General features: G+C 45.6%; 1 protein-coding gene across 1 annotated transcript in view; it reads right to left on the reverse strand.

Moving 5' to 3' along the window:
* Positions 1–10,410: 10,410 nt before the first annotated feature.
* The window catches only part of LOC119655149 (SH2 domain-containing protein 4A-like), a 134,872-nt gene continuing 130,661 nt past the window's right edge, over positions 10,411–14,621 (reverse strand). The window contains exons 4-5 of the mRNA XM_038060888.1: positions 11,476–11,910; positions 10,411–11,400 (exon numbers count right to left, since the gene is read on the reverse strand). Of these exons, the coding sequence (XP_037916816.1) occupies positions 11,285–11,400; positions 11,476–11,910 (551 nt within the window). The 3' untranslated portion in view covers positions 10,411–11,284. The remainder of the gene's footprint in view (positions 11,401–11,475; positions 11,911–14,621) is intronic.

The raw sequence follows: 14,621 nt of genomic DNA on the forward strand, positions 1-14,621 counted from the left end.
AGGTACGAAAGGTTTTGTGTATTTCTTAGTACGTAGCACGTAATATATCCATATATTATGTGAGAGTATCCACTTTCGGGTGATATTGACATTCATAGTCTTCAATTTTCAAAGAAGCAACAAATTTGAGGTATTATAACTTTGTTATTAATAGTGCGATTTCCACCAAACTTGGTAAGATCATGCTCTATATTATAGCCTATATCACTGCAAAATTTCATGGTACTAGTATGAACTTAAGGGGGGTTTCCAACCAATTACAAAAAATTGTAGTAATATACAATTATTAACTTTATTTAAACAGATATCGGCATGGAAGGTATTTCGGAGCCCAGGCACCATATAGTGGCAGCCTCCTGACTTTTTTAAGATTTTTCGGTTTGGTAGTTTCTGAGAATGGCCCCCTTAAAGAAGTGATCACTTTCAACCCCCCGCGCTCCCTACCCTTCCAACGAATGTCAAAACTAAGATCGGCTTTGAAAAGTACTAATCGAGACCTTTAATTTGATACCCCATATGACTATATTTGATGAAAAAAAATTTTACACCCCCCTTTTGCCTGTATGGGGACCCCCCCTTAAATTCGACGTAAAAGGATGTAATTCACTGTATGCGTGAGCGTTCACAGTTCCCACCTTTCTACCAAATTTGGTGTCAATCGCTATAACCGTCTCCAAGAAAAATGCGTGTGACGGACAGACAGACGGACAGACAGACAGACAGTAAACCGATTTTAATAAGGTTTTGTGTTTACACAAAACCTTAAAAAAAGGGTAAATGATCATTGATCATCAATTATTAGAATATGACCATCGGTTGCAGTAGCCTATATAACGATTATGGGTGAAATCTGGGTCAATGGGTATTTTCCAGTGGGGGGGGGGGGGTCACTTAATGCGTATGGGTGAGGATGATCCAGCCCGGAAAGTCTATAATTGCAAAATCTGTGGTAGAAAAAAAAGGGCGTCAGATGGCTTTTGGGGTATCGGATTGGTGGGCCTTGGCGCAAAGCCGGGATGTGTGGAGTTCCTTACTAAGGCAGCTCTAAACCGAATACCGGTTCCGGTACCGGACTTCTTTTATTTGAAGCATATGCGAAATTAGACGGCGTATACTTCCTTCCAAAGAACGTGAGGTTTACAGTAGCCCTGACATTCATGAGTGCCACTTCAGGCAAATTGTGCTGCCTAGCAAGTTGTTGAAGTCTATACCCACACTGACCGCCAGATCAAGGGTAAATCGAGCCCGAAAACGCTCTCGCGAGTCTGAATGGTATGACTATAGAAAAAGTCACCCAGATCACCCACTGGGTGCCCAGAAGGTAACTGCTTCCCAGCCCAACTATTAGCGAAATGAGGATATTGCAACTTTGGAGCCGCATGTTTCCGGGCAATGAGGCTTTGCGAGAGGCTTAAGGAAAAACTTGGTAGAGATGATTGATAGTCACGTCCTTGATGGTTTTATGTGAGTACCTATTGCGTGGCCTTAACCTTACGGTCTTCTTAAGACATGGATTGATTTTGTGACCACAATCAGAGCAATAATAATGATTGAATAACCATAAGTGATAAGCAACCGCGGTTTCAGTTTATACTGAGTGCATGGCTCAGCATTCATACTGGTCGATGCAAAACCTACCAGAATCCCTACCGAGCTAAGGAGTACGGTATCCGAGTTGAAACGCAACTCCACGTTTGAGACCCGAAGTTTTCTTCGTTCACTTGGACGGTACCACAACCCCATGAAACTCCTACTAGGGGGCCAACTGCTACAACCGAGCTGAAAGTACATGAACCAAGAATTCTCCTTAGACATGTAAATTTAGAGGGTTATCTCGGTTCCATCATCAGGGCCAGCAAACCAAAGTAAAGACGGCGTTTGCTGGTGCCACCACTATGGAGGTTGTCCTCTGCCACTTTGTTTTGGGTTGCTGACAGAAATGCTGCCCCGTCTCACCGCCACCATAGAGCACAGTAACAATCGGCAGGACGATCACAGCCAACTCTGGGCTTGTTTAACAAAAAGGCATTGAAAAGAACACAACGAGCTGCTTCGAATAGTTGTGCGAGGGTGCCGATAAAAAACCTGGTAGTGCATACAAGGTAATAATAAAGAAGTTACTGAAATCATCCCAGCCCGCACCTTCTTAAAGAAGCTATTTCCACTCTCTTTCTTCACCACCAAAAAATGGAATGCAACCAGTGGTCCAGCTTAACGATTGCGTGGTATTTTCTGTTACCGAGGGGAACTGCAGGAAGGATCGTCGACAATAAGGGCTCGGGTTTGGATGGCAGATCAAGCAGACCTTTGAAGCTAGCAGTGAAGACTAGGCCCGACTTTTTCGCCAACATCTTTGAGGTGTGTCTAAAAGTAGGAATATTCCCTGCTCAGTGGGAAAAGCAAAAGTTGATATTGCTTCCCGAACCTAATGAGCTAACTGGGGATCCCAGCATCATATCGCCTGATTTGCCTGTTGGATACAATGAGAAAGATGGTGGAGAAACTTTTACCCATCGTTGAAAGCGGCAGTGGCTTGCCGGAGCACAAGTTTGAACGCAGGTGACTAATATGTACGCATTTAAGAATATCGAAGACATAACATTCAAATGAAACATTGACAGAGTGAGTTTTTGAAAATAAAAATAATTTCAAAGCCTGGCGAGCACATAAATAGGTAATTTTGGAAACAAAAACAAAAAATATCATAAAATTTAACAATTCGCTAAAACTTAGCATTTGGCTGGTGCTCCTTTGTTTTCAACTACTGCCTGTCATCTGTGGGGTACTGATTCGATCTGCCTTTCTTTTATAACGCGGTGCAACTCGGAAATGTTGGTCATTTTTTTCACTTCATTTATTTAATCAACATCTTTCCACAGCGCCTCAACAGGATTTAAATCCGGACACTTGGTAGGCCATACCATACAACGGCATTATTGTCGCGCGAAAAAGGCTTACCTATTTTTGAAGTAATAGGTTACTCACGGTTGTTGAAATATTGCGTGGTAGTAACCCTGGATTTGAAAAATGCATTCAATTGGGCCGATTGGAATCTAAAACGCAAATCCCTAGGGAAGTTTGGTATTCCTGCCTATCTCGCTACTATCGTCGATAGTTATTTAACTGAAAGGAAGCTCTGGTATGACACCGATGACAGACCCCAGGAGTACGCTCTTTTCGCGGATGTTTCGCAGGGCTCCGTATTGGGCCCATTACTGTGGAACACTATGTGTTGTCGCAAAGCATCTCGAAGACGTTGGGTTATACTCAGGCGAAGCAATCAGTGCTGTTAAAAGTTGGCTAGAGAGCTGTGGCCTGACACTTGCGGTGGAAAAAACAGAAACGATCCTCATCACTAAGCGCCGGAAGAGAAATTGCGCCTGTATTAGAATTGGGAATCGTATAATCACTCCCAAGCCGACCATCAAGTACTTAGGGGTGGTGAGAGACAGGAAGCTCCGCTATCAGCAACATGTGCAGTATGTTTGCGACAAATCATTCATTGTTAGTTTGGCCCTAGCAAGGACGATGCCGAACGTGGGAGGGCTACGGCATACCTCTTGGTTGCTTATAGTCAGGGTGATGACGTCAATCATGCTCTATGCGACCCCAGTTTGGAGGGAGGCGTTGCGGATGTCAGTTAACACTAACAAACTGAGTGCAGTCTACAAGAGGGCAGCCCTGAGGTTATGCTCTGCCTTCAGTACTCTCTCGTGTCATGCAGCATTCGTCATCTCTGGAATGATGCCGATTGACATCTTGGGAGATGAAATGGCGAACATATACAATACGAAGCCAATCTCTCTCTCATCGCAAACGAAGAATGCTGAGAGGGACAGACTCATAAATAGATGGCATTGCCATCAAGGAGTCGTTGGAGAAACGACACGGTGAAACTAATTCTAATCTCACCCAGTTTCTCACGGGGCACGGATGATATCGCCAATACCTGCACAGGTTTAAATTGCAGACTTCACCCGACTGTCCAAGTTGCGATCCCATAGGTCCCAGAGTATGTTTTCTTCCACTGTCCGAGATTTGTGGAAGAAAAGAGGAATCTAGAGGAGATTATAGGAGAGGTGCTGGTACCAGAAAATCTGGTGCCCAAAAAGGTATCGCACAACAAGAGAACTGGGATGTGGTCAACTCCATGGTCGCATCTATTCAAAATAAATTGCGAAAGGCAGAGGAGAAGAGAAAAGCGTAATCACGTACGTCGCGTATAGAAGAAAGGTACAATGAGCTGACTCCGCCCCGTGATGTAATACCTTATGGTGGTTCCGTGGAGCAGGGAAGGAATGTGTCCAGACCAGTGTCTTTTGAAGATTTCTACCTCCTAAAAAAAAAGAGAAAAAAAAGACCGATTGTAATAACAAGTCGGGAAACCGGAAGCTGGACGCTTCAGGTACGAAAGGTTTTGTGTATTTCTTAGTACGTAGCACGTAATATATTATGTGAGAATATCCACTTTCGGATGATATTGACATTCATAGTGTTGAATTTGCAAGGAAGCGACAACTTTGACGTACTTTGTTAGTAATAGTGCGATTTTCACCAAACTTGGTGAGATCATGCGCTATGTTATAGCCTATATTGTCGCGACATCTCGTGGTGCTAGCATGAACTTAAGGGGGCATTTGCAGCTAATTGCTAAAAATTATATTAATATACTATTATTAATTTTATTTGTACAGATATCAGTATGGAAGGTATTTCGGAGCCTAGGCACTATATAGTGGCAGCCTCCTGATTTTTTCAGATTTTTCGGTTTGCTAGTTTCTGAGAATGGCCCCCTTAAGGGATTGATCACTTTCATCCCCCCGCACTCCCCACCTTTCCAACAAATGTCAAAACTAAGACCGGCTTCGAAAAGTACTAACTGTGACCTTTAATTTGATACCCCACACGACTATATTTGATGAAAAAAATGTACACCCCCCTTTTGCACGTATGGGACTTCAACGCGTGGCCCGTGGATTGGGGCAGACGCATTACGAACACTAGGGGCCGCATCCTGCTCGAGGCTTTCGCGGAGCTGGACTTGGTGCTTACCAACACGGGAAACGTTTCCACTTTTCGTGGGACAGGGTCGGGCTCAATAGTCGATCTGACATATGTGAGTACCACATTGGCTAGGAGAATGACATGGCTTGTCAGTGAGCATTATACTCACAGCGACCACCAGGCGATTTTCCTCCAGATCGAATATGGGCCATGCGTCGATGTGCGTTCCCGAGAGGCTGGAAACCGAGGCTGGTCCGTGAAAGGGCTCGAGGAGGATGCATTCATAGAGATGCTATTGGGAAGCAAAAATCCCGGTGGTGCGGCTACGAAAAAGGTAGAACAAATGATGGGACGCATAACGAGAGCATGCGACGCTGCCCAAACTATTGTTGGAATGAAGAGATCGCGTTGTTGCGGGATGCATGTTTTCGTGCTAGAAGGATCTGCCAACGATCTAGAGCAAGACCAGACTTCGACGAGAAACGGCTAGCATATGTGAACCTTTGAGGTAGGCTTAAGCAGGCTATACGGACCAGCAAGCGAGAATGCTTCAAGGAACTTTGCACAGAGGCAGACCAAAGCCCCTGGGGAACAGAGTACAGGATAGTTATGAAGAAGATGAGAGGGCGAACACCACAACTGACCTGCCCGCATCTTCTGCTCGAAATCATGACGGCGTTCTTCCCCCCGGATAAACATGTTTAAAACATGCATGATAGAAGGAGTTTACCCCGACCGGTGGAAGAAGCAAAAACTAGTTTTGTTCCCGAAGCCGAATAAGCACCCAGGACATCTATCATCATATCGACCGATTTGCCTTATCGACACTGCAGGAAAGATGCTGGATTTCGTCAAGCCCACTCAACGATCGACGCCGTAGACATAGTTTTGAAGCTGGCTCGAGACGCGATGTCGTCTAAAAAATGCTGTGCCGTGGTGACGTTGGATATCAAAAATGCGTTCAATTCCGCAAGCTGGGACACTTTGGTGCGACACGGATGAGGGATCCAAGCAGTACACCGTCACCGCAGGAGTACCACAGGGCTCAGTGTTGGGTCCTCTCCTGTGGAACGTCATGTACAATGGGGTCCTTGTCCTTCCCGTGCCAAAGAATACCACGATAATCGGTTTCGCAGATGATCTAGCTGTGGTTGTCGTCGCGAAAGAACCTGAAGACGTGGAAATGTACGCTAACGAAACCATTAGCGCCATAAAAGCGTGGCTGGAGATGGTTCAGCTTGACCTTGCGGAACAAAAGATGGAGGCGGTCTTGATTACCAATCGTAGGAAGAGGAATACGATTAATATTCGCGTTGGTGGTCACGTCACCACTTCGAAGCCGGTTATCAAATACCTAGGGGTGATGATTGACGCTAAAATCAATTTCAAGGGACATCTGGACTATGCCTGTGAGAAAGCGGCAAATACCAGCGTATCATTAGCGCGGATCATGCCTAACATTGGAGGCCCAAGATACAGTCGCAGATTACTTGTGGCCGGAGTGGTTCGCACTAGCGTGTGAGAGTAATCGTAGGAGAGTGAATATGACTTACCGCTTAGTGGCGCTAAGGGTGTGCAGTGCCTTCACAACAATATCAGCCGAGGCAGCGTGTGTTATTACGGGAATGATCCCGATAGATATTCTGGCAAGTGAGACACGCTGCCTGTACGAGATAAGGAAAATAAATCCTCCTGAAAAGGATGCAGAATACCGGCGGCGAGTGGCAGAAACGGTGGGACGACTCGCAGAGGGGTCGCTGGACCCACACTTTGATTCCTCGTATTGAGGAATGGATCCAGCCACGGCAGGGCGAAATTAACTACCATCTGACGCAATTCCTGTCAGGACATGGTGGTTACAGGAAGTACCTGCACCAATTCAGGCTGGATGATTCTCCCTTGTGTCCTGAATGTGGTTGCACACCTGAGGACCCGGAGCATGTTATGTTCCATTGTTCATGATTTTTCTCAGAAAGGAGGCGTCTGGAAGACTCCCTCAAAACCAACCTAAGCCCGCAGAACATCGTCGGGGAAATGTTGAAGTCGGAGGGAAACTGGTGTGCGGTGAATTCCGCAATCAAAAGAATACAAGAGGAAAAAAAAGACAGACAGACAGACGGACAGACAGACAGATAGACAGACCAGCAGCATTGATCGGTTCGATCGATGCAGAAGGTGTGGGGAGAAAGGCCATATTGCCAGAGAGTGCAATAGGGACCCCAAATGCCTATTGTGCGTAGCCCAAGAGGGACAGGATAACCGGCACATTGCCGGAAGTGTCAAATGTCCGGAATTTAGGAAGGCGCTCACTGCAAGGAGAAAATGAGGTTTATTCAAATAAACCTCAATCATTGCAGGGTCGCTCAGGATTTACTTGAGCAGACCACGTTCGAATCTAAGATGGAGGTTGCCATCATAAGTGAACCGTACAGAAACCGTCACGGTGGCGTATGGGTCACAGATTCGACTGGTGGAGCGGCGATATGGGCTTGTGGTTGACAAGCCATACAATGTACTGCAAGTCAGGCAGCCAGTGGCTTTGTGTGGGCGAAAATAAGTGGTGTATATGTATACAGCTGCTACGCCCCACCAAGTTTGACACTGCCTGAATTCGAGCAAATGCTTGATAATCTTGTTCTCGACGCAAGGGGACGAAGTCCAAAGGTGATTGCTGGTGATTTCAATGCTTGGGCCCTAGAGTGGGGTAGCAGAGAATCAAATGCTAAGGGGCGCAGTCTATTAGAGGCTTTTGCGCAGCTGGACATGGTTTTGGCTAACGAAGGTGCCGTAAACACCTTTCAGAAAGGGGGGTCAGGCTCGGTTGTAGACCTGACATTTATCAGCCCTGCGCTGGCGCGTGGTATGTCCTGGTGCGTCAGCGAACGCTACACCCACAGCGATCACCAGGCAATCTTCTTTGACACATGTGTCGAGCCACAGGGCAAAGAGTTATCATGCCCAAAACCAAAAAAGGTTTCAGGCTGGTCTGCAAAATCTTTAGATGAGCAGACCTTCATAGAGGTGTGGTTAGATCAACCTGATAAAGCAGGCACCTCTACGGAAAGAGCCGTCCATCTGGCTCAATGCATCGCCAAAGCATGTGACGCGTCTATGCCTAGGAGGTGCTCATTCGCCAGTAGAAGACCAAACTACTGGTGGAATGATGAACTGACCGGTCTTCGATCAACCTGCCACCGAGCCAGAAGAGCGGCTCAGAGGGCGGTAGGTAGAGTCGATCAGGAGCAGAAAGAGTGTGCCTATAAGGCAGCCCGCAAAACCCTCAAGCTCGCCATCCAGCGAAGCAAGACAAAATGCTTTAAGGAGCTCTGCTCAGAAGCGGACATCAACCAGTGGGGGAGTGCTTATAGAATAGTGATGGGACGATTCAGAGGCCGCTCCTCTCCGCAGATCACGTGTCCCACCCTCTTGCTGAAAATCATCCAGGGGTTATTCCCTCAGCAAGAGGAGGGCACCGACATACTCCAACCACCTCTGAATGTGACGGCAATTCCTCCAGTCACCAGAGACGAGCTGCTGGAGATCTGCGGCAGAATAGGAGACAATAAAGCGCCGGGCCTGGACGGAGTGCCGAATAAGGCCCTTAAGCTTGCCGTGAAATCCAGGCCGGACATGTTCGCTGAGCTGTCCGAAGGAATATTTCCGGCGGCTTGGAAGCGACAGAAGTTGGTACTTCTGCCTAAGCCTGGTAAACCTCCAGGTGAACCATCGTTATATCGACCCATATGTCTTTTGGACACGGTGGGGAAAATGTTAGAGCGGGTAATCTATAATAGATTACTCCCGGTTGTTGAGGGCCAAGGCGGTCTTTCAGATCGGCAGTATGGGTTCCGAAAAGCCAGATCAACCATTGATGCCATCAAATTGGTTACTGGCTTGGCCAAAGATGCAATTCACGGAAAGGGTAGTACCAGCAAATATTGCGTGGTAGTAACCCTGGACGTGAAAAATGCATTCAATTCGGCCAATTGGAATCTAATACGCAAATCCCTAGCGAAGATTGGTATTCCCGCCTATCTCGCTGCTATCGTCGATAGTTACTTAACTGAAAGGAGGCTATGGTATGACACTGATGATGGACCGCAGGAGTACGTTGTTTCCGCCGGTGTCCCACAGGGCTCCGTATTGGGCCCACTACTGTGGAACATCATGTACAACGATGTTCTTAATCTTCCCCTTCCGGAAGAAGCCACAGTGGTGGGTTACGCTGACGACATAGCACTGGTTGTTGTCGCAAAGCATCTTGAAGATGCTGAGTTATACTCAAGCGAGGCAATCAGTGCTGTCAAATGCTGGTTGGAGAGCTCTGGTTTGACGCTTGCGGAGGAAAAAAACAGAAGCGGTCCACATCACGAAGCGCCGGAAGAGAAATTACGCCTGTGTTAGAATCGGGAATCATATCATCACTTCCAAGCCGACCATCAAATACTTGGGGGTGGTGATAGACAGGAAGCTCAGCTATAAGCAACACTTACAATATGTTTGTAATAAATCATCCACTGCTAGTATGGCCCTGGCGAGGATGATGCCGAACGTGGGAGGGCCACGGCATTCCTCTAGGTTGCTTATAGCCAGGGTGGTGACCTCGATCATGCTCTATGCGACCCCAGTTTGGAGGGAGGTGTTATGGATGTCAGGGAAGGCTACCAAACTGAGTTCAGTCTACAGGAGGACAGCCCTGAGGGTATGCTCTGCCTTCAGGACTGTCTCAGATGATGCAGCATTCGTCATCTCTAGAATGATGCCGATTGACATCTTGGCAGATGAGATGGCGAATATATACAATGCAAAGCCAACCTCTTCCTCATCGCGGACGAAGAACGCTGAGAGGGAGAGATCCATAAATAGATGGCAAGAGCGGTGGGAACGCTCGGGAAAGGGCCGGTGGACGCACAGGCTCATTCCTGCCATCAAGGAGTGGTTGGAGAGACGACACGGTGAGATTAATTATAATCTCACCCAGTGTCTCACGGGACACGGAGGATATCTCCAATACCTTCACAGGTTTAAATTGGAGACCTCACCCGATTGTCCAAATTGCAATGGAGTCCCAGAGGACCCAGAGCATATATTCTTCCACTGTCCGAGATTTGTGGAAGAAAGGAGGAACCTAGAGGAGACTCTAGGAGAGGTGCTGGTACCAGAAAATCTGGTACCGAAAATGCTAGCACATCATGAGAATTGGGATGCGGTCAACTCCATGATCGTTGATAGTTATGCAAAATGTTTAAATTTTTATCTTGAGTATCTAGAATTCGCTAGAATATATATCTATCATAAATTATCAGAATGTAGGTTATATATCTGAATGGAATACTTAGTTTGTTGGGTAGACTCTTTGACACTATCAGTCCGGCAGAAATTCATCAATAAAACAATATATTTTTATAAAAAAGAGCACCAAAATAATTTATTGGTTCATATTCCATTTGATCTATCGCTTTCATAACAAATTCGTCATCATTATCATTTTATTATCATTTTAAAATACTAACTGGCTAAAACACACAAATATTCAAATAGCTTTCACGGGTAGTTGCAACGTCTAAGAATCACAAATAAAATGCGTGGTTGCTTTTCAATGTCAAAAATTAAATAAAAATCAAATACAAATACAAAAAATTGATATTTTGCGTCTTTTCAAAGTTGAGTTTGAATATGCATAAAATATAATATTAAGATATTAACTTAAAATTCACTTCGAATAACTATTCAAGATAAATTTGTTTGAATCAACAAATTCAACTGAATTGATGTAAGTAAATAAATGTTTATTACTTATATTACTAATAAATGAAAATTATTCATCAATTGGTGAATTTTCAGTCATTGAAGTTTCACATTTTTTTACATTTGAAGCGGCACTATCTTTTTTTCTAGTACAGATACGGGTATCTAGTTTCTATGTATTTTGTTCGAGCTGAAATGTGAAAACATATCCTCAATAAACAACTGGTGTACACCTATCCGTAACCAGTTAACGGTTTTCACAAAAAGATCGATAACTGATTGTAACAGCCATAAATAATAGTCTAAGGAAATCTATCTAAATATTCACCGAAATCGTATGTGTTTCTGAACAATTGCGGCGTCTTCAGTGATAAGATACTTTTGGAGCTAAATAATGATTACAGAACATTTGTTCCTTGTATTCAGGATACTTTCCCGACATTAACGGATACTTAGATATACACAATTTCGATTGTATATGTGAAATCCATAAATTTATTAAAAAAAATCTTAAATTCTATATTCTTAGGTTTTACACAAGCCCTTCTAGAACGGCTGGAATATGGCCATTATTTGAGCACGATCTTAACAGGAGTTCGTTACCAAGTATTGTGATAGGAACAGTTGAATGATATTTAAGGAGATCACCTGGAAAAAAAAGAAAAATGATTTCATGAGCACGATACTCCTTAAAAGATCTTTTGATATAAAATTTATACTCACTAAGGCTGTTATGTGTCAGTTGGTTCTGGCCTAAAAACTGATACTTTCCGTTACTGGCATCAACCAAATAGTGCTTGTAACGGTCGACATCCTTATATGAGATGGCATAACCCCAAATCTTCTCTGAAATACGAACTAGGAATGTTCCTTGTTCTTCGTTAGCAAGCTGAGCCTCGGCGTCGTTTCTATTCAGTAGACCATGAAACCATTTTTCCAATTTTCCACTTGGATCGATGCCAGTACGCTTGGGAAACTCCGTATTTCGATACCATTGCACAACTGCTTCTTGGTTCGGTGGACGTGGTACAGCGATATCGAGACTAGCGGCTGGACTTGAATTCGTGGAGTTATCATCCAGGATGGATTTTCTGTGTTCTTCACGAGCGCGACGTGCAATTTCGCGCATTTGAACCTCTGCTTCCTTCGCTTTACGTTCTGTAGAATGATAGATAATAAGAAAATTTAGTGATTTATTCATTAAATGGAATAAGATACAATTCGGGTTCAAACAGTGGACCGCAGGATAGACTGACGCGGAATATAGTACCCTGGGAGTCAACCTGTCTCTCTTTGGAAGTAATATGTGGTTCTCCAAGAGTGATGACCACACCCTGTTCGAAGTGACCCTACCATTAACAAAAAGCTACGGATCTAGACTGAGGAGTCGAAAAATACCTCCCTCAATCCTGGGTGTTATGTACGTCTGAGAGTGGTATTATCGGACATCAGGGTGGATACAGACCTCAGTGGAGTAGGTGCTAAATGGTATCTGCACAATCTGAAAGGTCTAAAACGGCCCTTAAGAAGGCTCAGAATAGATTTAAGCCTCCAATATCAGAGCCAAGAAATTAAGGGGCAACGGAGATCAGCCCACAAGAAGGGAATGCTCCCAAGAAACCCAAACCCATGAGAGAGGAAAGTACGAGTTGAAAGACTGAAAGACAAGAGCCAGGAGATCCGCCGTTAGTTCTCCTAGTGTGGGATTCGACTGGCCATACTGTCGAAAACACTTCCGGAGCAAAAATTCACTCGTGAGGAGCAGGAAATTCAAAAAATTTCTTCTATTGAGCCAGATTTTATCCACAACCTTGACGGTCCAGTCAACCCGTTGGGAAGTTCCGTCCCCACGTACTCGAGGAGGGCGACCAGACCCGAGTCTGCAAGGGACTCATCTGAAGTGGTGCTGCCACGAAGACTCACCGGAGGTTATCTAGTACCATGGGAACCGGGATGGCTCTCTGAGAGCATATGCTCCAGGAGAATTCCTGGAGGATGTGTTTTCGGCCCGGTTATTTGCGGTTGGCCCCCTAGTGGGAGTTTCATGGTGGTTGTGGTTATGCCTACATCGCGGGCAGAGCTCCTCGGAGCTCGAGCGTGGAGTTGCGCTGTACAACTCGGGTGCCGTACTCCTTAGTTGCGGCAGAGGTGTTAGATAGGCCTCGCATCCACTGGTATGAATGCTGAACCTGCACTCAGTATAAACCAGGATCGCTGTGCTTGCATGGCGGGGCTCTGATTGTGGTCCCAAAATCAATCCGTGTCCGAAGAGGATCGTGGGATTATGCCTTTACGGCAGGTACTCACGTTAAACCCCCCAGGACTTTCACAACCCGACGGTAGTGGTACCGCTCATAGATACCATCGTTATATAGGCTACGTAATCGTCCATCAGCATGTAAGGGGTAAAAAATTCTTCGGAGGATTCTTCTCTCGAACGAGGTCAAGAGTTCCAATTCCGAGGAACACATAAGGACTGGAAACATCATAGTCTTTTACAGTAAGAGTTTCGACCCTATGGTGAGACGTTTCGACCGTTTTTGTAAGCTGAAATAGGCTCTGTTGGCTGCCAATAACCCTGCACAGATTTCATCAGATAGATAGGCGAAATTTTCAACGATTTCAGAGTTGTAGTCTCCTTCTATCCATCGATAATTGCGGGGATGATATACTAGGGGCACACATAGTGCCAGTGCATTTTTCCAAAGTCACAGCGCTAGAGACGAAGGGTGTAATGACCTTCCTAATTGCAAGATGGAGGGCAAAGGTAAACCCTTCACGATCGGGGTAAATTACCAATCCTTGGAGGCAATCAAACCACCTTGTGGCTGCCCAAATTTTACTGGGAGCCGGGGGCAGTCAAGGCATTGGGTAGGGATGGAATTACTTCGATGAACAAATTGGTCAAGAATTTCAGGGTGTTGGATAAGCCCTTTATGTCGGAACATAGAATAATCAGATGCAGCATCGAAGGCAACTACGAAATAAAAGGAACAGTAGGAAATCCCGGGAGAATAGATTGGGGCTGTTATGCAAGCCACTTGAAAAACATGGCTCATTTATAAGAAGCGAGCTGAAACTGGAAACAGTTTTGGAAGACAAAGTCGTCATAGATGCATATAAGACCAAGTCATCAAAGGATGCATCCTGGTGGAGCAGGAACGTAGCTAGGGTGAAAACGGAGGTCTGGAAACTCTTCAAACGGGCAAAACAAACCGAAGACTGACTGAGGTATAAAAAAGCACTGATTTTCTCTCCTAGACTTCCACATTAAATGCATTGTAGCGTGCAGTGCCTTCAGACCACGTGAGGCCGAATGCTGGACACCGAAGCCCTACCGCCATTGTAACATCCTAGGAAATTTGGGCATTCCCCACGGACTATGCCATACGCAATACGTTGCAGCGTGCAGTGTCGTCTGACTACGTAAGTCCGGATGCTGGGCAGCGAAGTCTTCCCGATCATAGGAGCATAGAGAGGAATGAGCGGGCTGTCAGATTGTCCAGGCGGGGCTCCGCCATTCGCAGGTACAGTCGGTGTGTCGCTGGCGATTTTCAACTGCGAAATTTATTTGCACTTCTTAGCAGTCGCGGACCTCATATGGCGAAGGAATTGGCCCGCTTATAACAAAACCCGATCACGAGATCTCCCGTGCCAGACGCCTGCAAATGCATACCTGATTACGGCGGTCTGCACGGTACACTAGTCCATAGGGGGCCATGTCGCTAGGTTCAGCATACACTACAGTTCGTATTGTCGAAGCTGCCGAGAAGATGGGGAAACCCTCAGGCACTCTCTTTCTGACTGCCCAGTTCTAGCTAGCGGCTGGACTCTACTTCCCTGCTCTCATAACAGCAGTCACGGTTTTA

This window comes from Hermetia illucens, chromosome 4 (genome assembly GCF_905115235.1).
Source record: "Hermetia illucens chromosome 4, iHerIll2.2.curated.20191125, whole genome shotgun sequence".
NCBI lineage: Eukaryota > Metazoa > Arthropoda > Insecta > Diptera > Stratiomyidae > Hermetia > Hermetia illucens.